At 40.7% G+C, this 24,625-nt stretch overlaps 3 protein-coding genes across 4 annotated transcripts; 2 read left to right on the plus strand and 1 right to left on the minus strand.

The window, feature by feature from the left end:
- The first annotated feature begins 634 nt into the window (after nt 1-634).
- crbn (cereblon) lies at nt 635-11,634 on the plus strand. The gene is made up of 11 exons (XM_041034783.1): nt 635-736; nt 1,031-1,143; nt 1,302-1,504; nt 1,864-2,013; nt 3,517-3,679; nt 4,345-4,407; nt 4,518-4,602; nt 4,751-4,866; nt 6,575-6,639; nt 7,958-8,089; nt 9,375-11,634. The coding sequence occupies exons 1-11, from the start codon at nt 664-666 to the stop codon at nt 9,556-9,558; spliced, it is 1,347 nt and encodes a 448-aa protein (XP_040890717.1). The 5' UTR covers nt 635-663; the 3' UTR covers nt 9,559-11,634.
- Nucleotides 11,635-15,676: 4,042 nt separating this feature from the next.
- On the minus strand, nt 15,677-18,110 carry LOC121179173 (vasopressin V2 receptor-like). 2 transcript variants are annotated; one of them, XM_041033845.1, is made up of 3 exons: nt 17,996-18,110; nt 16,943-17,841; nt 15,677-16,706 (listed from the first exon to the last, which is right to left on the minus strand). In XM_041033845.1, the coding sequence occupies exons 2-3, from the start codon at nt 17,784-17,786 to the stop codon at nt 16,498-16,500; spliced, it is 1,053 nt and encodes a 350-aa protein (XP_040889779.1). In that variant the 5' UTR covers nt 17,787-17,841; nt 17,996-18,110; the 3' UTR covers nt 15,677-16,497. The 2 variants fall into 2 exon arrangements, with proteins under 2 accessions (XP_040889779.1, XP_040889778.1); XM_041033844.1 differs by having other exon boundaries at nt 16,943-17,810; nt 17,996-18,105.
- Nucleotides 18,111-21,050: 2,940 nt separating this feature from the next.
- Nucleotides 21,051-23,550, plus strand: vhl (von Hippel-Lindau tumor suppressor). Its single transcript, XM_041035097.1, has 3 exons — nt 21,051-21,503; nt 21,734-21,856; nt 22,422-23,550. Exons 1-3 carry the CDS (start codon nt 21,317-21,319, stop codon nt 22,613-22,615), a joined length of 504 nt encoding a protein of 167 aa, XP_040891031.1. The 5' UTR covers nt 21,051-21,316; the 3' UTR covers nt 22,616-23,550.
- The last annotated feature ends 1,075 nt before the right edge of the window (nt 23,551-24,625 follow it).

The raw sequence follows: 24,625 nt of genomic DNA on the forward strand, positions 1-24,625 counted from the left end.
TATGAAAACCCTTAAAGATTTAAGTTGCAACATAATCAATGTGCTGCAGTGAAGAGACCACTTAATGCTGGGCTGCATTAATTCCAGGAAAGAATAATATGAGAAAATAAAGCCAAGCCCATGTCTTCTCCTTCAGGTGTTGTACCAGTTTTTACTGCATAGCAGACTTAAGAACCACATCACTACTGGACAGCACAGTATCAACCAGTAACCTGTAGCTCTTAAGGAGATAAAACATGACACTTGGTGTTGCAGGTGAACAGCAAGCAGGTATGCCTCTTTTTATCACTGCCCAACAGAGATACAAAGTCTTTAAGAGATAAATGAGGCACAACCTGAGACAATTCACGCTGCAAACCGGGTCTTTCAGGTTTAATTTTAGTAATAGCTGCAGATTTCTGCTGTTTTGCGTCACGTGGATTATTTTTTAATTTATCCCTATTATTTCCGTGTTTATTTTTGTCTGTTACTATCAATGTGTTTGTTGCGTTAGGACGATCCTTAAAAACGAGACGACTGAACGAGACTTCTCAAGGAAATAAATTAAATTCATTATTTCACGATCAAACCCGGTCCTGATCGACGGGGGGCGCTCGGGAGCCACCTTGGTGCTGCACAGCGAGTGCGCCGCAGAAGAAGAGTCAGCATTGTAAACACAGGGATATGGCTGACGAGAGGGGTGGAGGCGAAGACAACATAAACGACAACATGGGGAACCAGTTACAACTTTTACCAGGTAACAATTAAACTCACCAAAACACTGCCCGGAGTTTCACCTGCAGAGCGTTTATCTCTTCACCCGGCTAACAGCTAGCTAACATACCTGCACAACAGGCCACTGTCAGGAGATCACATCCTGAATGGCACATTTTTGAGAGCAGGGCTTTCGCTTTCTTTTCGTAATTCTTTTTAAAAAAATCATCACAGTGACTTGTCAGGCTGATGAAGCTGCTACTGCAGTTTTGGTTAAGAGACACCTGGAGGGCAAACTAGCTTCTCTGAGAGCCTCTGTGTCTTTGTGCCATGACAGACAATGAGGAAGAGGAGGAGGAAGATGACATGGAGACTGAAGACCGAGATAGTGAGGAGGCAGAGAAACCCAGCATCATCACCTTTGACCCCAGCCTTCCCACATCACATGCTGTGAGTGATGCCACAGTTTAACACATCATATCCTTGTGCACATTTGTTGCCACACTTGTAATTTGACCTTCCCAGTGTTTTTACTAGTCATCAGAGAGCTGTGTTGTGTAGTGAGCCCGCTGTAGCCTGCAGCTGTTGTGGTCTCTTTGCATTGGCAGTATCTGGGTTCAGACATGGAGGAGTTTCACGGCCGTACGGTCCACGATGACGACAGCTGTCAGACCATTCCTGTGCTGCCACACACGGCTGTGATGCTGGTGCCGGGCCAGACGCTGCCTCTGCAGCTCTTCAGGCCACAGGAGGTCAGCATGATGAGGAGCGTCATCCAAAGAGACCGCACCTTTGCTGTACTTGCACACAGGTACACGGCTGTGGAACATTGATGCAGATCATAGACTGGATTAATGTGATTAATTGGCAAACATTTCATGTCAGATAAAGGGACATCCCACTGATTTCACACACAAAAATCAGTTTACTCATCATGAGGAGCATGATTTTACCAGGCTCTAATGAAAAGATGCTACCAAGTTGCGCTAATGGAAATGTAGGATCCAGCACTTTATGTCCACACAAGGAACTAGACGTCAAGATATTTCAAAATCAGTTTGACTTTCTGCCATTGACTTTAAATCTGTCTCTTGTGAGTCTCTATAGGAGTGTCCCTTTATAATTGTAATCTAATTTTAATGTCATTTTATTTGATTTCTGTTTCTGCAGTGATGCAGGTGAGCCGGAGGCAGAGTTTGGGACAACAGCTGAAATCTATGCATACCGGGAGGAGCAGGAGTATGGCATTGAAACAGTCAAAGTGAAAGCTGTGGGGAGGCAGAGATTCAAGGTCCACGAGATAAGAACTCAAGCAGATGGGTAAGTTGAAATTGTCGCATAAACCATTAAACCAAAGGTCGGGACTAAATACTTGTTCTTATGAAAGTGGCCCTCTATGAATGAATATGAATGAAAGACGTAAACATTGTAATGTAGTTCTCACATGTATTTAAGCTTGTGGTTGTCTTCAGGACGCAGAGCAGGTTTTCTCCCTAATTGTCCAGTCAGGGACTGAGCCAGACACAAATCTGCTGAATGTGATTATCTGTAATTAACTAGCTGATAAGATAGAAACCAGCAGTACGCTGGACTCGGACTGCAGATCACTGTAGTCTATCATGCACACTGTGTCTGCGTGTTAATTACACAATAATTCTCAAGTTCTAGCATGACAAATGGAATCATTTATTTTCTAAGTTTACACAATGAAATTTCACTCTCAAGTTTTCGGTTTCTTTTTGTATTTACTCGACAATCAAGAGTTCAATTCAGAAGAATCTCTTTCTGATCAGCCATTTCCTGGAGCCCAGTATAAAGTCTGGACTCTGTTCAAAATGACTCAAACAGTGATCCCGTAGTTCACAGATAGAGGGCAGACTAACTCTTCCTACAATCATCTTCAAAAAGTGAAGTGAAAATATCAGCCAGTTTCCACCAACTGTATGTGAGAAGTGCTGCTGTTATTTCTGCAAACATGCAGGTTTAGATTTTTATATATGATTTATGCTTGTGACTGCGGTTTTAAAGATGAGTTCATGCTATAGCACTATAGCGTGCTATAGCAGATTTCTTTGTGCTTCCTCTTGTTGGAGGGAAGCATTTATGGAAAAATAAGACATATTTAATTGATATTGTCATACTTTAGATCACGCCTGTTTACATCCTCCACTCCTCAGGAGATCATTGAGTTTTACTGTCCATAAAACTGAGTCTTCATGAAGACACATTTCTGTCGTTCTCTTGCTGTTATTATATAATATCCACAAATTGCTGCACATAATCCTGTTGACCTCTTCTTGTACTGCAAGTGACGCTAGTCATAGCTTTTAATAATCCCTCAGTTAAATGGAATCTGCTGTTTACTGATATATTTTTTAAGCAAAGAAAAAATTCAGTATCAGCATATTTTAGCAGCAGTTTTGTACCTGTTTGTTTTTAACATTTGCTGTTTAAATAGATAGATCTTAAACACCATATATTGTTTTTGGCGGGGTTGAACTACATGCCATGTTTGGTGCTGCTCATTTATGCGTGCTTGTACGTCTGAGCTTCAGAGAGTTCACTGAGAGCATCTTGGGTGAGGTGCTGGAGGAACACTTCTGGCTGCTGACAGAGAAAATGTACAGACATCACCTTTCTATAATCATCTCACATTTACAAACATCCTGTCATACACCTGATAACGTTCAGCCAGCACACCATTTGTTTAATCCGTTATTCATCTGCTCAGTTTCATTTGGCTTCTGCTGCCCTCTTTCACATTTCCCTCCTTCCCTCTCTGTTGTTCCATTGTCATTGCTCCCCTCTGTTTATCTCCTCCAGGATCAGACAAGCCAAAGTACAGATCCTCCCAGAACGAATCCTTCCAGATCCCCTCTCTGCCGTGCAGCTAACACCCCTCTCCAGGCTGCACATGCACCCTTCATCCAAACCCCCAACTCAGAGCTGCAAACAGGCCCAGTGCTGGTGGAATAACTACCAACAGGTCAGACACACGACGACTTACACTCAGCAGAAATGTGCAGCAACTGCAAGCAACACTTTTTGCTATTTCACACTTTTGAATCAGAATCAGATAAACATCTGTGAAACATTGGAAAATAGGAAAAAATGTTAATCCTAGTTCCCAGGTTGAAGTTTTCAGGTGTCTTGTGTTTTCTGACCATCAGTCTAAAGCCCCGAGATGTTCAGATCAAAATAATGTAACATAAGGAAAAGCAGCAAATCTTCATATTTGAGAACATGCAATTGTCAAAGGTTTCAGCATTTTTGCATGAAACAATTGGTTATCAGACGAGCTGCCGATTAATTTTCTGTTGATCACCTAATCGGTTAATTGAGTGATTGCCACATCGCCAATAAAAAAAACATACACATAGATTTTCAGGCAAAAAAAAAAGCTGAAATTACTGCGTTAATTCACCCAATTTCACAAAAAAAAGAATTTCCTGATCAGCACCTATTTCCACATGTGACTTTGTGACATATGATGTTTGGGTGTCCACATACTTTTGGCCACGTTGAGCACATTAGTAATAGCAAAGTGAGAAAGCAAGCAGAGGGAAGAGAAACCAAATGGATGTCGGGGTGCTTCAGTAATGATCAGACGTAGATTTGATTCACTAATGGGCCGACTGTTGTTCATCACAGAGGAAGTTTCACTGTGCCAGTCTGACGCCATGGCCACCCTGGGTCTATGCACTCTATGACTCTGTGAGTACTGCAGCCCGTGTGTGCTGCTTGGAATTTCCTCCATACGTAAACACCACGCAGATGTGAATGTAAACCACCGTTTTCTCTGGTTCCTGCGTTTCACCTCGCAGGAGTCGCTCATGAACAGAGTGAAGAAACAGCTCCACGAATGGGATGAGAACCTGAAGGATGACTCTCTCCCTACCAACGCCATAGGTCAGCCCCCGTTCAGTTTATTACGGATGGATCGCAGACGCGTGCACACACGCGCGCATGTTCGTCTCTTTGTTTGTGTTCTTTGTGCTTTCTTCCCTTCCTTCCTTTCATCCCTCCTTTTTTCCCCCTTCTGTCTGGTTTCTGTCAGACTTCTCCTACAGAGTGGCGGCTTGCCTACCCATAGATGACGCTCTGCGGCTCCAGCTGCTGAAGATCGGCAGTGCCATCCAGAGACTTCGCTGTGAACTGGACATCATGGACCGGGTAAGGACAGGTCACCAGTAGCCCCACCTCCCTTCTCCACCACACCAGCCTTTCACTTTCCTTTGTCTCTGCAACCTGAGCTGTCATTTCCCTTGTGGTGTGATTTGTGTGAAAGGACCCGGTGTTGCTCCTTGTGTTGTACCGAATGGAGTGTGTCTATTTTTGCCTCTGATGTTCTTTGTTTTATATAACCATGCCTGACAGGAGCTGACAGATGTGTTGCAGCAGCATTTCACTCCAGAGTTCGTCTTCACAACCTAAAGATCATTTGATTTTATCCCTGTAACGATAAATTTGATAGATCAATAGTCTACATAGTTAATACACCAGCTAAACATTTAATCCATAAGACAAAACTTGTATTATTTACACAGCAGAAAATTGTTATGCATTGATATTTAGGCAAACTGTAATTTTTGCTTTTATACATTTTATGTCATTATCAAAGAGCCGAGTTCTTCAGCAGTAGGAAACCTCATGTCCATGCTGTGCATAGTGATTATGTTCATGTGTTGTCTGAAGGACTAGATTCAGTCTGATGGGGAGTTTGGACCCAGACTAGAGATTGCAGACTGTGTTGAAGCTGTTCTTACTTAATCTTGCCTTCCTCACCTCCCTGCTAACATCCATATTATAATATAAACAGCACAAAGTAGTCTGGCCTCTGTCGTCCTGGTTTAGATCAGTCCTGTGTGTCACACAGGACTACCCTGACACACCATAGCAGCGCAGCTCAGAGGCCTGAGCTTGCAGTGTGGGTCGTCAACCCATCACTTTGGTCCAGAAATATCGTAACAGCTACTGGACGGGTTGCCATTAAATTTGGCGCAGGCATTTATGTCGGCCTCATGATGAATGGTAATGACTTTGGTTAACCTTTCCTCTAGCACCATCATTAGGTTAAAATGTTACAGGAAAGAAAACATTCTTCAGGGACTCTCAGGCTGAGCAAAGAGAGGAGTTATATTAAAAGTCCTTTGATAAATGCAGAAATAGTAAAAACAGATTGTTTACACCTAGCAGGCTAAATAAACAATACAATATAGCATCACAGAATGAAACATACAGAGAAGACAGCTATCACAATGATCTCAAAACAAATTAAAAACAGTTATTACCCTTGAATACCCTTTTGTTTTTTCTCTTAAAGTCTGGAGTCAGCATAAAAATGGGATTTGACTTCAGGGAAGATGACTCTTTGGAAGCTATTTTGACGTTTATCAATCAGAGGAATAATGTGAAATTTGCATTCGGAAAGATTTAAGTGTGAATTTCATAATGGGTGTGGAAGGCCAGTGCCACTGTGACCTTACCACAGACACTAAGCTGAACATAAACACACACAGACACAAATAAGCTCTAAACATGAAGTACTACAGTGTCATTACCAGAAGCTGTGAAGTGCTTCTGAAATGTATCATACCTGCTTTTATTCCCTCTTGTCTGATTGAGGATAATAATCCTCCTTAATGGAGAGTCTCTTTGGTCACAATGAAGACCTCGACTCATGTCACTCAGCAAGTGGCTCTTGTGCAACCATAAAGAACAGGGTGGGTTATAATAGCATCCTCGCTGAGAACATTTTACTTTGACACCAAATATATATATATATATATATATATATATATATATATATGTGTGTGTGTGTGTGTGTGTGTGTGTATTTTTATATATATCCTGTTAACAGTTCACTGTCTGTCCTTCACAGTGCACATCGCTGTGCTGTAAGCAGTGCCAGGACACAGAAATCACCACAAAAAATGAGATCTTCAGGTGAGGAATTGTTTTTTGTTTGTGAGTTTTTGTTATTGCCATATTTTTTGCTGTACTGCCCACACCAGTACTTTTGCATGTTGTAGCTTGGTGGTTACAAATGCTTCTCAGCACTGTGTGAATACAGACTTCAAGACTTGTCATTTGTTTGAAATAAGTAAGTAATTACTGGGAATGTTATATTTGATGTTGCACTTTCTTCCCTCATCTGGCAGGTAACCAAAACAACGAGCTGAAGTCTGAGTTCTCATATCACACAGGGAATCATTTGATTCAGTAATAATATCAGAAACACAACTTAATGGACCTTTTTTTTTTTTTAATGGGACATTTTAGATTCTAGATTCACAAATGCCTTTCTCTGAAGTATTTGTTAGTCTTACTTTTAATGTTAATTCAATTAAGAGGCTACACATCTTTTTTTATTTTACTGAAAGACAGACGTGTTGGAGTAATGTCTCTCTACCAAGAACAAAACTACATCTATTTACAGTTACTTTTCTTGTATTTCTGCCTTCATCACAAGGCGACGTGTTGCATCAAGTCTGGGGTTACATCACAAACATAAGTGGCTCTGCTGTGCTCCTCCACACTCACACTCTGAGTGCACACAGACTCACACACCGTTATGTAATGTAATTTTCTAACTGTCTGTGATGTTAATGTGTTTGTCCAAGAGTGACACACAAAACCCCTTATACCCATGAAATTGTCCAGATGCTCACTGTGCGTTTATGATGAGAAAAGTGCATTAGCTGTTTTGTCTGAGGACATTTAGATTATCGGAGTAAATGAGTGATTATGTGTTTAATATGATTTCTGAGTGAGACATTCAGAAGTTGCTACCTTACTTAAAGCACACTTCCTCTGACTAACGAATCTACGCCCGTAGCTAATGCATTTTCAATTATGGGCCCAATTTGGAAAACATTCCCTGGCTGTATGCTACCATCAAATATTTTTGGTACATTATTCTAAAACTGAAACAACACCGTGTTTATTTTGAGTGACATTCCAGACTCCAGACTCGATACACTGCTGTGTCTACCAGGATTGTGGATTTGAACATAGCTTGGCTGCGCAGCACGAGTTTGCTGTGATGAACTCCGTGGTGGGTTCAGAGTGACTGCAGAATTAAAATTTACATTTTAGGCATTATTCAGGCACGTTTGCTGCCTTTATACCTTTTATAGAGTCTCCATTCAGCCACTCACTTTCAGAGGATCATTCTGATGTTTCCCTTTTGGCCGAACCATTTGATGAAGTCGTAATCACTGCTGATGACATACTCCACCTGCCTGTTTTTCTCTCTCTGCAGCTTGTCTCTGTACGGCCCCATGGCTGCCTACGTCAACCCTCATGGTTACGTACATGAAACCCTGACTGTCTACAAAGCCAACAACCTCAACCTAGCCGGCAGGCCATCCACACTGCACAGCTGGTTTCCAGGGTAACTCTGTTATACTCATGGCATTTAGCTCACATTCCCGTCCGCCTTGGACCAGTGAATAATACAACACAAAACATACACAGTAAATAAATTGACTCAGACCCCTCACTGGGCCTTTCAGTGCTTTTATAAATGCATCTTTTTAAATACTACTGACACATTGCACCAAAGGTCACAAAACATGCTTTAATACCATATTTGGTCAGGCTTTAATCCACTGTGACGCTGTACAGTGCCTGAAATGAAAAGCCTTTAGCTTCACTTTGTTCTGTCACAAACAATAATGTAATTTTTTTGTATCAGTGGGGCATCTCTTCCCCTCTTGTTAGTGGTCTGGAGTCACTGGATAACATCAGGCTTCTGTGGAGAGCAGATGTCAAATCAAACTGCTCAGCTGATGAAATGACACCTAGTTTAATTTCCTGTTTTATAATACAGCTGTACCTGTGAAAAAGATTATTATTCAATATTATATGGTGGAAGTTTGTATTTAAAGAAATCTGATGATGCTGATAAATTTATCAATCTGTGTCGATCAGGTGCTATGAGAATGTTTACTTCACACTTTTACATGTACATGTAATTAATAAGCTATAAGATGCTGCAAAGTCATGGTACATTTTCTAACACAAGTGGATTAATGAGTTAATAAAATACCAGTACAAAGACCACATTGAGTATTTGTAATAAATAAATGAAATGTGAAATTGAAGCCTTCCATAAATGATTTTACTGTAGATCTTGATCAGTAGGAAAGTGTGTTGTGCTTGTTGTTTGACCTTCACTGTGCAGAGTGATGAATTTGCAGAGTTTGACAGTAGAAGACTTTTTTTCTCTTTCATCTGCCGATGAGGGAAAGTTTCTCTGTGCTCACATTAAATGTCAGTTTGTGATTTGTGCATATCAGGTGATTTTGTGACAGTCTGAAAGCCAATCGTGCTCCCACATGCATCTTATTTAAGTGTGATGTGGAAACTTAAAACCTACAGTGCACACGCACTGAGAATGGCTAATTTTATTAGTGAAATAAGAGACATATTGTGTCCAACAGTTAAACTTTTGAATTGAAGAACATTTGCATGTTTTTAAAGTCTGTTTTTTTTAAAGTGAGAAAAAGTAGTTGTAATTTCAAGATTTTATTTTTTAACAAGGTAAAAGTTCTTTGGAAAAACCTTTTCAATCACAAATGATTATTCAAAGTGGATAACTATTTTGCTTTCTTATATATTTATGAAAACATTTCGAGTTTCGTTTGAAAATAGTTTTCCTCTTCCTTCGCTCTTAGGTACGCCTGGACTATCGCTCAGTGCCGAACCTGCGGGTCTCACATGGGTTGGAAGTTCACTGCCACCAAGAAAGACTTGTCTCCACCTCGTTTCTGGGGTCTGACCCGTTCAGCTATGCTCCCCCGTATCCCCCAGGGCGAGGCGGAGGAGGGGAGGGAGGGCTCTCGCCTCTTCTGCCTGTGATGTCGGACCATCAACCCAGCGAAAACCCCCCCCAAGCCTGGATCTTCAGCAACTCTCTGGCTGCGATTACTTTTAGTAATCAATGCATCACACACCCGCCTGTCACCCCTGGCAGCAAATCCATCATATTAGTGAAAAGGTCATTCGGCCTTTAAATGGCACTCGACGAGCAAATTAGGGCAGGATGGAAGCAGTGATTGTTTTTAAAGGTTCTTAAGATGTGGAGGCAGTGGTGAGACGACTCCGTGCAGTGTGAGAAAGTGAGAAAGAAATGAATAATAACAGATTGACATGTGGCAACATCCTAGCATGCAGCTCCCCTGTCCAGCTGTTTTCTTGGTAGCTGCAGACACAAACACACAGATACACACAGAAACACAAAAGCTACGCTTAAATGCATAATTTCCCCTCAGCTCCTTTTCTCCATGTAATGGAGAGCGACTGCATGTAGTTGAGAAAGATTTGTTGTAAAACCAAGCAACCAGTTAACATACAGTAAATTCACTTTGCATTCAGATCCTTTGTGTGTTTCGCAGATAGGTTTTCTGTCATTTCAGCTGTCATAGGTCAGAGGAGGAGGCTGTTTGGATGGAAGTGCACTCATGTATGTGTAGATCTGTCATGATATGGGATATTTTGAATCTGGGAATTAAATTGGATGTATTTTTGTATGCGAGGAGATAGGAAATTAATTTAAGAAGCTCATTCATGTGTGAAGAAATAGTGCTTTTCTATTATCACGCCAGTTTTTGTGTAATAAACAAAAAAACTGAGGTGAAAAGAATGATAATGTGTAATAGTGATATAATCTGTGTTTTGTATTCAACTAAAGCTCATTGTCTTGTCAGATGATGTGCTTCAGGAAACAAGTGTTATCTCTGGTTGCACATCTGAAAATTTGGGATGTCTCGGTGCCTCATGGCAGACTGTTTTTTTTTTTTTTTTTAAAGGTCAAAGTTAATGAAGACAGAGCGAGAGGAGTGTTTACCCTTCTTCATGTAGATTGTTCATGTTTTGTGGCATGTTAAAATTGTGTGCCTACACTCCAGCTCTTTGTCTTTTGATACATTTGATGAAGCAGTGAACTGCAGACGTGAATGAACGATTGTAAGTGGCAAAGCTTTGATGAGACTTTGAATTTTTTTTTTTTTAGGATTCTCTTTGGTTTGTAGTCTCACAGTTTTCAGGACTTTACTTCTTGCGATTTTTGTTGCAAGGTGCTGGCTCACGTTTGTATAAATGTAACTGTAAATAAGAGGCTATTATAGCATTTGTTGTGTAAAATAACTGGTGTTCTACTGTTTGTAGAATTTGACTCTTATTTCTCATATCTCTTCATGCCACAGAGAATTGGTGGACAAAAATCTCATCAATAAGCAGAGTAACTGAACGTAATAAGGAAACGTCTAGAATCTGAGGGTGTCGGTCTGTCTGGTGAAATGTTTTTGGATATTTTCTTAAAGGAATAGTGTGACATTTTAGGAAATTCAAAGCTGTTTGATTTTTCACAGAGAGTTAGATGACAAGATTGGTACCATATCGTTAGGATAAATAACTAATAACATCTTACTCGTTATTGTCATGGCTGAACCACAATGTCATGTGGATCTACAGTTTTGAGTTGCACTGACACTCAATAAGAACATAACTTGACTTTTTCATTTCGCGCACAGCTTGTTTTGATCTTTTCACTGATCTTCATATTCATGTGGTAATACCTCAAAAATGAGAAAATGTGAGCTTCGTCAGGAAAGAGTTCTCACATTTCCAGGCTTTTACTTATAATTCTCAAGGCGGATGTCATATCACCACATCATTTTGCTTCATTAAAGACAGGTTTTTCACCATGAGAATTGCTCATAAAATCTGAAACCCTGTGCAGCGCCTCTAAGTATAATCTCTGTCATATCACTTACTCATTGTTTGCCAGGTTGCCAGACTTCCATTCATCCCCAACAATAAAATAGATGCTTCACTGAAGAAATCAATGGGCCTGGTTCCAAAGAGGGCCTTTGCTTGTTTTTCCATGACACTCATTGTACCACAGAGTAAAATAAACATTCAGTTATCCTGTGATCCTCCTCTGATTCTCATGTGTTTGTGGCCGGAGATGATGGGTAGGTTTCAGCAGGACACTCGAGTCAGGGAGTACATCAAGAGGCATAGATATAGTAAAACACGCGTGTGTCTCCTTGTTTTGTGTGTGTGTGTGTGTGTGTGTGATTGTTGGAAGTTAGAGCCTTTGTCAGATAAAACCTTCAGTTGGCAGAATTTGTAAATCTTCACATCTACTAACAAATGGACATGTGCCGTCACTGTGTTTGTGCGCTTTCATGTGTCTGCATCTTGAGCGTTTGCAGTGCATTAATCTCTCGTGCCGAGACACGTTGATGGAGGATTATTTGTACGCTAGCACAGTGGGCGTCTAATGAGTCTCTGTGAGTGGGAGAGGAGACATGTCGGCCACTGCGCTTCACTGATAACTTGAACGTGATGATCCCTCAGAAAAGAGCATCTACAGTATAATAAAGAGTTAGATAAGATCTGAGACATGCAACATGTGCTTTCTCATATCTCACCACATCAGCTTGATATCAGTAATAATCCTGACTGGTTTTGTGGCCTGATTGAGTGTCTCTGTTTGTCTCTAGTAAATTTTCTTGCCTTATGAAACTTTATGTGTTTTTGCTTTTGTCTGTTAAATAAGTGCATTACCTTCAACTATCACTCACTGAAAGGTGTTTGTTAGCTTGTTATTTTGATCAGGTTTCAACCAGAATAACTGGCACTCTGTGATATTCACCCATTTCTTGCCTAATGTTTTCGCCAGGACCCAAAGTGATGCTTTCAAACTACTTGTTTTCTTTAATCTTCTGTCCACAACAGTAACATAAAAGCAGCAAATCCTCCGACTGGTGAAGCTGGAACCAGTGAATGTTTGGGACTGGAGTCTGACTTGATAAATGACAAACTATGAATGAATTATCAAATTCATAATCATCAAAAACATACATTTTGATTTTAATTAACCGATTAATCTACCTTGTTTCAACATGGTGCCCACATTACCCACGATGCAACTCAACTGCGGGCAGTTTGATCAGACATTCAGGTGTGATACTCAAAAAGCGGCTGATGTAGACTGAAACTGAGATGAGGAGCTGGCTACAGGCGTCTGGTCAGCTCACTTCTTTCTTACTCCAAACCCAAACATTCGTTTTTTCAGACATGTAGTCTTCAGACCGAACCGACACAGACCAGTTTAAACAGATAGTTTAGATTGGTTTGAATTCCTATATTTTTTATATCAGGTGTGGGTTGTGGATGGGGGACAGAAATGGCCTGTGGACCGGCAGTTTGGCGCCCCTGCACTAAAAACTACTTTTTTCACACATGCAGTGGTACTCCCTGAGAAACAAACAGTTCATTCGTGACCTTGGAAACAGCAGCTGACAAAAGAATCTCCTTTCGAGGTCCCCCTCCTCACCTGTTCTTGGGGGGGGGGGGTCAACTGTATCACATGGCCTTCAGGAGCAGACAGAGCTGTTCAGACAATCAAACTTCCTCTTAGTCTGAGAACTGTTACCACTCAAGGTCCACTGAGAGCTTTCCGTCACATCAGCCATCAAGATAAAATTTTCTTCCAATGTGGATGACACACTGTAAGAAGTGCTCTGACAATATACAGCTCAATATACGACCGAACAAACTCTGGGAATTGTGGGAATTGTTTTTGTCACAGACACATATAGTTTACAGTTGTTTGCATATAGTTTGCTGTTGTGGGCTGTAACATGCTCCCCTATCTGTGATGTAAGATGTTTGTCACTGTATTCATTCATGTGTATTTATGTGCTCCATGTGAACGTGTGTGTGAGTGTTTAAGTGATGCAAGCACATATTAGGCTTCATTATTTTCAATTACAGCCAGCATGCATGTTGTAAAAACTGCCTGACGCCAGGTAGATACAATTATTGGGGATTATGTAATGTTATTGCCAGTTTAATTATGACTGAAGATGTCTATGAATAAATACAGTGAAACAACTGACATGAGAGAGTGTTTGAATATTTAGATTCTGGACTGATTTTATCACATTTTTCACTACAATACATTTTTTTTCTGGCTAGGACACAGGAAACAGTGAAAAACAACAAAACAACAACAGATGGACAGATGGAGAAGGATCCTTTAAATGAGTAATTGACTTCTCTGCTCTCTTCTCCACATTGTCTCCCAGTCATTGGGAGTAATCATACATCCTTCCGCCTACGTAACCTTACTCAGCTTTGTATTTTTCATGAGAGTAGGGTTTCAAGTAAGTGGAGATGAAGCTGAATGGTATTATTTCATTAATTAGACTGAACCTAGCTATTTAAAGATCAAATGAAACATTATGATGTCCATGGGGGGAACTGGGTAACTGTAGCAGCCAATCTAAAAAGGGATCCACCAGGGGAAAAGGCTTATAATTATCTTTAAATAGGGATTTAATGACTGATAGTTTTATATCAAGCGATATTTTTTGCGTGTTTAAAATATAATTATGTTCGACAGAACACCCAAGGACACCTGTGACCACACAGGTCTGATGAGGGTACCGGTAGTTCAGCAAGCAACTTAACAAGAACACAAACGTCCCTTTCGACTTTATTATCACTTTGATTTTATTTTTAAGACAAAAAAATGAAAACTGAAAAGGTTTTCACTGTGCTCCACAATTTTCTCCTCAAGCCCCAAATGAGATCATATGTTTTTGCTTTTCTTTCATTTTTTTCCCCCTAGGAGAACTTGCAACACTGCTGGATTTTGTCTGTCTCAGTGTCTTCTGTCTCTTCATGTATTCCCAGACTGACTCCGTGATGTTGAAATCAGGGCTCTCTGCCTGTACTTTTCAGCACTGAGGAGGCCACTAATTCTGACCCAATCCCCACCTCCATTCACAGAAATGCAGGTCCAACCCTACAAGGAAACCTCCACCATGCATCATTGCTGCCTACAGACTCTCATCCTTGTGGCTCTCTCCAGTCAATATACCAGAGGCAAAAATTTCAGATCCCGACTCATCAGTCCAGACCACCTGCTGCCATGCTGGGGTGTGTGCTGTCCTCACGGCTGCAACTGGAGTGAATATTTGGAGCATGTTCAACTTTTATCTACTGAAACTCGGACAGTTTCTCTGTTGCTTTGGATCATTCCTGTGGATCAAACTTCAGTCAACACCATACGGATCAAATCGAAGATGTAAATCCTTTGTTTTATTTATCAAAGCGCAGCAGCTCCACTGCTGTTTAACGTCCCCTCACAAGCTGCCATAGTGACACTAACAAAAACCTTTTCACAAGCCTTTTACCATCTGCTCTGTTAGCTGCCACCCTTGGACATGTTCACACAATCACACAGGCAACAGACTTTAATGATCTCCCTCCAGTCCAGCGGCCTAATGACAGAGCATTAGTTTCCTAAATGCACATAATAACCGCTGAAAGAAAATAATAGTCGTCAACTCATTTTCAGTTTTGACCCAAAATTGTGATCTTAATCCTTTTTACCTTGGTAAAAGCACTTTTATCCTCACTTGTACTCACCTGGGTGTAGCTGGAAAATAAACGGGCTGTGTTCCCAGTATGTGTGCCGTGTGCTTGTATAACATTTTTCAGACTGTGTCAGACTGTGCTATGCTGCTCCTTCAATGTGAAAATCCTTCATGCTTGTTCTCAGCCTTGTATAGCAGCTAACTCACATACCATTTATGACATACACCAGGTTTGAATCTGGCTAATATCTTTTCATTACTTACTGTGATACAAATGGAAAGATTCTGTCACAGTGTAGACGGTGGGATCCTTGTTAAGTGAAAATGAATCTAAATTGGTATTACAAACTGACCTCAGGAGGCTCATTGCAAACAACTGTTTTCTTTGTCTTTGAAAACCATTATCATAATGATGCTTTTACTTTGTATTTTAAAAATACATATATTTGCATTATGTAATATACATTCAAACACAAGTAAAAAGATTAAAAACAGTTGTGAGAATCTGACTTTATTCCACACTTGCTTTCCATAGTTGGTCATAGCATAAACAGTATTTTACAAATACAGTCAGTGTGTGATAGTGTGACTTCAAGAAAGAACATTTATAGAAGTGAAAAAGTTATTTTACAACTTTTAAATAAAGTTATGTTATAACTTTTCTTTTCAGTCCAGCACATGTTGCTTTTCATGCTGTAAACAATGTGTTTGTATTTGTTCTCTGTTGTATTCATGAAAACACAGTTGTGCGTACTTTCTCTTTAGAAGACAAAGTGATAGATACAGTATTTTATACTTTTAGGTATTTGAGCTCAAGTCATCATGTGGTATAATTACTGGCATCTTGTTTCCACACATGCAAACTAGCAGTTTTGCAAATACACAAAATAACAATACAACTGAATTCTTGGGTTCTTCTTTATCCTGAACAACTTTATCTGAAATTCAATCACATCACTGAAGCTCTCTGAAAATGCAAAAATGTTAATGAAGTTCAAACCCAGCTTCTATTAAATCCCAAGGACATTTTTATGTATCATATCAAAACTGCCATAGTCATAACAATGTAATTACATGGACCAAATCAACGATTTACAGAGCCCATACTGATCCTTTGCTTTCCCAGAATGTTGGCCAGAGTAGGCCAGCAAAACACCATCAACATCTGGGGCACAGTTGTCACTCATGGAGACCCATTTCTGGGTTGCTTTTGGTGACTGCTTTAATGACATACCATATTCTTATATGTCAGAGACCCAGAGAGAGATACAGTATGTCCCGTCTTCACATCTCCTGCTCAGAGCAACAGTCGTCCAAAGGCAGTGAAGGCTGCTCAGAAGCAGCTCCTGAAGGCGCACCGACTTCACACTCTTTTCCATTCAGTTTTGTTTTTTGTTTACCCTCATTTGAACTCAGAGACATTTTTGAAGCTCATGTACAATGTGCTGACCAGCGTCGCCTCCTCGTGCATTGAATCTTTCCCATTGGACTGCCGCTGGCACAGGAGTGTCACCAGCCTTTTGGGAAACTGACTGCTGAACACAAGATAAATGCAGGGATTCGCGCAGCTGTTCAGACTGGCCAGCAACATCAGGATGGTGAAAGTTGCAGCTGGAAAGAAAGAGAAGCGCAAAGTGTCACAACGTTGCAAAGAAGCGTCATTTGATGCTTATTAAGATGTTATGGATGTTGTGCGTAATTACGCACTTCTCGGGTGGAGCGTCGAAACTCCCACATGTAATCAGTGAACATGTATTTAGAAAGAAAACAAAAATAAAATACACAGTAAAAGAAGGAAAATAAGCCATATCAAGCAGAGCACCAGTTGGAAATTCTTAATGACTTACTTTCTTTTGGCGCATGTGTGTCCCAGGCGGACCATAGCTGGACAGTGAAGAAGGGAGCCCAGCAGACAATATAAGCCAACACGATAACCACCGTCATCTTCAGCGTCTTGACCCTGGCTTTGGACATGCCGGCCACACCACTGGCTCTGGATGGCAGCTGGAGTCCCACGACGCCCCGCTGTTGGGTCTTTTGGTACAGGTTCATCTGGATGGCCCGGCAGATGCGCACTTGGCACACAAGAATTGTGATAACAGGTAAAACAAAGATGACCAGCGTGGTCCAGGTTATGTAGGTCTGCAGCCCCCAGGGCTGGATGAATTTTGCCCAGCAGTCACGCACACCGGGTGCAACCTCGACCTGTGAGAAAATGAAAACCTGTGGCAGGCTGCCCAGCAGAGAAATACCCCAGGCAACGCACACGGGGATGTTCAGTCTTGTGCGTGTCCGCTGAAACTTTACCATAGGGTTGCAGACAGCTTGGTACCTGTCCACTGTCATCACCACGATCATGTAAGTCGATGAAAACATGCCAAGAACTTGCAGGTACTTCACCAGGCGGCACATCAGGTCCGGCCCGGCGAATCTGTCTGTGATGTCCCACATGAGCTGCGGACACACCTGGAAGAAAGCGACCACCAGGTCCGCCAGGCACAGGTGAAACACGAAGACCCGCATCCTGGACATCTGTTTGCGCTGTCTCCATAGGACGAGCAGCACCGCGGAGTTGAGGATGGCGGCGCTGACGAAGATGACACTGAGCAGCGCGATCTCTACTTTGGCCAGATTCTCATCTCTCGCCACGTCCTCCGCATCCACAAAGCCACTGTCATTCAAAGGACGCATTATGCTCGGGTCTTGAAAGAGACTCTTAGGGAATAAAAGAACGGATAGTCCAATACTATATTTTAAAAAAAAAACTCTGTAAACATCTTTTTGCATGCCTGGCAAGAACACAACTTTCATTTTCATTCTGAAGAACAGTCTCAAAAGAGCCAATCAAAATACAAGATTATATTTTACATTTGTCAACAAGGCATTTTATTTCCACCTACCTTTATTGATATTTTTGTTTGACAATTGTTGAAGGTGAATTGAAGCTCAACTGTTGAGGTGGAATTCAGGTTGGAAATAATCTCTGGAGGAGGAGGGTGGTAGTGCTCGGGAAGATTTCTACAGCTGTGCCCCGGTGTTTTATGTGATGGTGAAACTGGGTGGAGCTTACATCCCCCCTCCGAAAAAAAAAGAAAAGACATTTCACAGTGTACATACATAAAAACCCAGTTTCTGCATATCGGTCCCTGTAATGTAAAAATCTTCAGGGCACTATCTTAATCCAAAGCTGTGCATATGAACTTGCTATGTTTCAGCCCTGGATCAACCTACATTATTTGATCAACCACCACAATACTCCACAGAAACTGGAAGATGTCCTAGTCACCAAGGCGACTGACATATTTGGAACAGCACAAGCGGACTGGGCAGTCCATTTGCGTGAAAGCTGTAGAAGTAAAAACAGTCAAAAATGAGAAAAATGTGAAGTGTCACCAGTGGTGAACAAAATATTCAACCCCAACACAAAGATACATAGATATAGTGCTTGTCGCATTACTCAACTACGTATGAAAGTTGCTTGGTCAAAATTTTACTTGAGTTAAAGTACTAAAGTACTTGCTTTCAAACATACTTAAATATTCAAAGGTACAAATTACAAAGCACATTTTCTAATATCTATACATTGCTGTAATGTTTTCACGGTGCATTCACAAAACCTGGGAGATAGGACGACCCCCAAACTCTCCCAAGCCCAGCCAACCCACTGAGTCAGGGTACCACTCTTACACATGCATGCTTGCAGTGCATGCTGGGAGATGGTAAACCCCGACAGAGGTTCAGTGTTGCTGGATATGAGAGGGACAGACTTACAAGAGTCTACATCTGTGCTAGCAGCTGTGGGCTTCCAGTTAAGCACAGCAGTGCTTTGAGCTCCATGATAATGTCAGTGACAATGGTAACACACTGATGTTAAGCAGATATAATGCTTACCATGTTCACTGTCTTGGTTTAATGAGTTAACAGTCTAATTAGAACTAAACTCAAAGTACAACTAAGGCTGGCGGGAATGTCATTCATTTAGTAGGTATATGGTCATACGGTCATAACGAAAACGCAGACAGAACAAAGACAGGTGACCGCATCATCCATGTAAGTACAAAAATGATAATAAAAGTCAAAGTCATAGTCAAAGGAGGCCTATTCATTATTTATTTAGTTGGTCAGAGAGGAAAGCCAAGTCTCTTGATTCAGTAGGTTGGACAGCACAAGACCCAAAGGTACCATGGGCAAGCAGCTGTCCCCCTCTGTCTCCACAAGTATGACTGGTTGCGGCGCTACGGGTGACTTCAAGACAGAATTGAAGGAGGCTCACAGGCAGAGACCTTTTTCCACAATTCCAATGGAGGTGTCCTTCTTAAGTTGAATTTTTCAAGGATGCCTGGGAAGGAATGAATTTGAGTACTGCTCCCACGTTCAACATGCTGCACTCTTCCTGTAGCACTTATATGAGACAACTTTTAATCTCTTTTTAAAAAAAATACGATTACAAGGGTTGAGATGCTGCATGCATTTTAGTCTTGTGTATTTTTCATCTTTACATTATTTATTCTTCGAGGCCAAGCGCCAACTTGGACAGAAAACGTATGACAAAGTGACTACATTTATGTGTCCTGATGCCAACACTGCCAAAAGAATTTACCATGGTTATGTAAACAAGCTAAATGAATGCCAAACCATTTATGTCATGCGGCATCTCATGGGGGGTGGCACAACCGCATGAAAAAAAATCTGTGCCGCTAAGCAGTTTTCTATTATCTATCATATTACTATTACTATTGAATCACCCCGACTCAGGGTGGTGGCTTGGCTTGGGAGAGTGTGGGAGCCCCTACGATTGACTGAGCAGGTCATCAATAAGACCGAGCTCATTGTGTCTTGTTTAACTCTTAACGAGGCTGAATTTATATTTATATTTGGCAGTCAGTGGTGGCCAGTAACAAAGTGCATTTATTAGTTGGTTTCAGAGAGTTAGAAGGTTTTGTGAATGCATTGTGAAAACAATACAGCAATATGTCGAAATTGGAAAATTTGTACTTTTGAATACTTAAGTATGTATAAAAGCACTGTCCCTCTGTCGGGGGGCAGAGGGACAGGCTGCGGTGGGGGCCATCACTCTGCTCATCAGGTGCCCATGACTGAGGCCCCACCGCAGCCTCCCTATAACAGCAAAACTACTGCTTTTCAGATATTCTTTACAATGATATTTTAAGGGCAGAAATGTGAATATTATTGGAGTAAAAGGGCCCTGCCCAGCCTTCCTCTGTTGGGGAGGCTGAGGCGAGGTTGATTTTCAGTAGCAATAATTACAGCTAGGGTTGCTTGATACAATACCTATAAAAATAACATTTTGTGCTTAGCTCCTTTTAATATGTTTATTGCAAGTTTTGAAAGGTATTTAGATTCTTTACAGAAGAAAAAGTCCCTAACATTACATTCCACAAGTAAAAAAATACTTCACTACTAGAAAAAAGTACTGCAATGAGAAATTTTCTGTACTCATTATGCAGTGGAGTGGCCTTTATTCATGGTTTTTGGGTTATTACGTATTTTCTGATGTCTAAACGTGCCAGCAATGTTTTAATGTTGTAGCTGATAGAAGTGGTGGTCATTTTGACTACTTTTTATTCTGTTGGGCAGTATCATCTCAACATTTTATCATTTTCTATAAACTGGTTATACAGTATGTTTTGTAAATAAAATCCAAGTCTACAAAGTAGTAATTACTGTCAGAGAGTAAAAAGAGAGAGAAAAGTAGAGTATATGTCTCTGAAATGTAGGGCAGAAATAAGGCAGCAGAAAATTAAAATTCTAAGATAAAGTATACCTTAAAATAGTGCAGTAATGTACCTACATACACTGTTGTCATCCAGTTAGTGTATTTCTGTTATTTCTTGCTTCTGACAGTCACGTACGACACGTATGTACGCCCGTAACGTTCCTCCTCTCGACCAATCACAGCACAACATAGTTTGACGTCCCACTCCTCAACCGGAAGAGAGAATGTAAACAAACTAGCTGAGAAGGAGTGAGAGGAAACTCCTCGCTGTAGTGTTATTACGAAGAAGTTGCAAGTTTTTCTAAATTTTATAAACAATGTAATCGAATTAGGCTGACTTTGTGACACGTTTGTCATCAATCCGACAATCTCCGGGGTCGACGACAGGCTTCATTTATGGATATCTTGCTAGCTAGCTGCTAGTTAACGTCAGCTAAACGACTAATCTCGCTGCGCTCACAGTTTAGAGGCTAATTAGCTACCGATGCCTCAAGAGGGAGAGCAGTCGCTTCCCCTGGTTCGCTCCCTGAACACCCGAATACAAATCAATGCTGTATTTTGTAACCGCACTCCCCGTGTGGTAAGACCACTGTGGATTGATTACCGCGGGGAACCTCAGCCGTACGATGACTTACAGCCAGGGACGGGACGGAGAATGACCACATTTGTCGGTAAGGACGCGTTTCGAGTATCACAAGTATTAGAATACGTCTTGGCTACTTTATCTCATACTACAGCTACATCTCCTATAAACAAAGTTATCAAGGGACAACATACTGTTTGAGTCTTGTTTTGATTTACAGTTACAGACACTTAGCCCGTTGTCAGTTAAATCTTGTGACCAGTGGGCTGTGTAGTATCAATTTTTTTTTTCCTCAGTGTTTTATGATCATGTTCCCAGGTCACCCGTGGATGTTTAGAGACGCAGAGACTGATGAGCCACTAAAGGTGAACTGCAAAGAGCTTTTTCTTCCCAGACCAGCAGAGGGTGGAAATGCCACAATGGCCAACATCACTCTACCAGGTATGATTAGCCAAATGTCTCAGTGTTAGTCATCAGAGTACATTAACGATGCACTGTGGAATAAGGCCATGTCACAGTAAACTGCATCTGACTGTACTGTACACTCAAACTGTCAGTAAACCCCAGATTGAGTCATATTTCTATATTTTGAAAAAGTGCAGTATATTACAGCACTGTGATTAATTTCCAATCTAATGGCTCAAAGGGCCAAATCACATAAATAGTATTAGTATTTTACTCTTGCTCCTAGTTTTATCTGGTCATGCAGGTAGATTAGGTTTTAAGACACTGCAATAAAACAGGGGTGAAAGGCATTTGGCTTGAGTCCTTCTGCAACAATTTTTCTAAAGCTTTGATTGCCACAGAAAAACAGACCTACATTCTGTGTCTGTCAGATGGCAAAATAAGCTTGTTATTCATCTAAAAATGAAATTCTTAAAAAAAAAAAGCAAGCCTTGTATATCTCTGTGAACACATTTGATATGCTATGATCCACTAAGTTTGTCTTTGTCCCATTACACTTGTATCAGTTCATGTTGTAAACATTTGATTGGTTTATCCTTAGTTTACAGCCTCAAAGATCGTGCTCTTCAGGTTATTCGCCGTCTTGTGCGACCAGAAGACTACAGGAGGTTGGAAATAGCATGGTGTCTCCATGAGGAGCTGGAAGATCAGCCCAGTGTGCTGAAGGATCTCAATCGCATGAACCAGCGAGTAGAGCAGCATCTGCTGGAGACGGTCCAAGGCCAGGAGCAATGAGACATAAAAACTGGATGGACATTGATCTCTATGGAACAGCAAATCTGTATACACACACTATCAGAAAGAAAAGACGCAAGAATGAATGAATAACAAGATAAAATGTACACTGGTAATTCTTGGATGAATCAGCAGCTGTCACAAAGAAGAAAGAAAAAGAAAAAAACGTAGCTTTTTCCTTTCAGTAAGTGGAGCATTTATATAACATGATGACAGCATGCTTGATGAAACAGTTTGTCCTCTAAGATATTATCTACAGATTTCAATGTCAATTCCTAAAATGCCAGAAGAGAAATGTGGAAATGTTAGCCTTCAGTGCCTATCTGATTGCTACTTTATATAGCCAAGTCCTTCCATACGTTAAATCCCTTGCACAACGCAGAACTTAGAAGAATATTTTTGTCATGGAATCAATGTTATATGTGAATTTCTGTCCTGAATATTACAATGTATAAAGGAAATTTAAGTTACACTAGATAGGAATTTCAGGGAGAGATATGCTGTTAATAGTCTTATGGGAGATGCCTCATACCACTGATGCCATCTTACTGCAACACTCCCTTCCAAGAACATCCTAAAAACTGGACAAATTATGGAGTGATTATAGGTTCATCTTCCAAGTTAACGTATTCTGGTAAGTGCAAACTTTATGTTTGAATATACCTACAACCAGACCATAAATGGGCAGAGCCTCATCTAAAATTTTGTTTTGCGGCTAATTTCCTAGTAGTTAAATTGTCTTTACGGTTTTTAGGATGTGTAACACTGTGACTGCAGAGCTTATGCTTTTGTTTTTACCTACTTTGTAATTATCTTCCGCTTTTGTTTCTTCTGCAACTCTGCTTTAAATTTGTACCTTGCTACTGTATCTCAAAAACTTTTATTGTTTATTTGTGTACAAAATAAATGAAATATATATTTCTTATTGGTTGAAATGCTCTGTGAAGAGTACTTATTTTAGTTATTTGCTCAGCAAAGCTGTACATCGTACTACAAAGCAGCATGTTTTTCAGGTTTAAAGCAACATCATATTTGTAGGTGTTCCACTGTGGAGAAATGGCCATAAAACTTAACCTGTCATGTAATATATCAATCTTTGTACAAGCTTCAATCTTTGTACAACTTCACATAATTAACACTTGTAGGATGACCATACAAGCTCACAGACAGACTACATGTGTCTATTCTAAGTGACTTGTCAAAATCGTAAATTATAACCAGCTCCAGGTTATCGCAGCAGGGGTACTGTGACCAAACATGTTGCTAAGCAACAAAGTAACACAACCCAGCTTTGTGTGTGTGAGACGAGGGGAGCTGGGTGCAGTAATATCACAAGGATGCAGACAGGAGAAAAGAAAAACACATGGGACTCGAGTCGTTTCAGGCGAGAGCAGTAAGTCTTTGGTCACTGTCGAGCACTTTCTCTGTGTCTCACACGCACATACAGTATTTGCTTTGCAACTGGGATCCAGTATTGAGGGTGAAGTGCCTTTGTTTAACAGAGCAAATAGACATGAGCTAATATTCATGACCCTTCCATTTTCTTCACCAGCATGACATTTTGGCCAAGGAGTCACCCAGTGATGTTTCCACATCTCCAGACAGATCACTGGAGCAAAATGAAAACAATGGTGAGATGAGTTCAAGAAAAACTCTCTTCGACTGACAGAGTCATATGCAGACTAATGGCATTCTTGTCTGATTAATGACAAAAAATGTAAAGTACTTTGTACTCTTGTGATGCTATGCACAGTAATTCCCACCTAGGTACCAACTTATCTGGCATCAGTTCCAGCTGCTTTGTTGAAGGACACAGGTTTGTAAAAATGATTTCATTTAACAGATAATATAAAACTGGGAGGTAACTACAATAGCACTTTGTGCAGTACAGACAGGGAAAAATTCTGGAAAATGTGTGTCACAGTTGGTTTGATTATATTTCCCAGTGTATGAATCACACGAAGGTGCTCAAAATCATACTACCAGCAGCCTGTTACCTCCTCTGACACA

This window comes from Toxotes jaculatrix, chromosome 3 (genome assembly GCF_017976425.1).
Source record: "Toxotes jaculatrix isolate fToxJac2 chromosome 3, fToxJac2.pri, whole genome shotgun sequence".
In the NCBI taxonomy this organism is placed as follows: Eukaryota; Metazoa; Chordata; class Actinopteri; family Toxotidae; genus Toxotes; species Toxotes jaculatrix.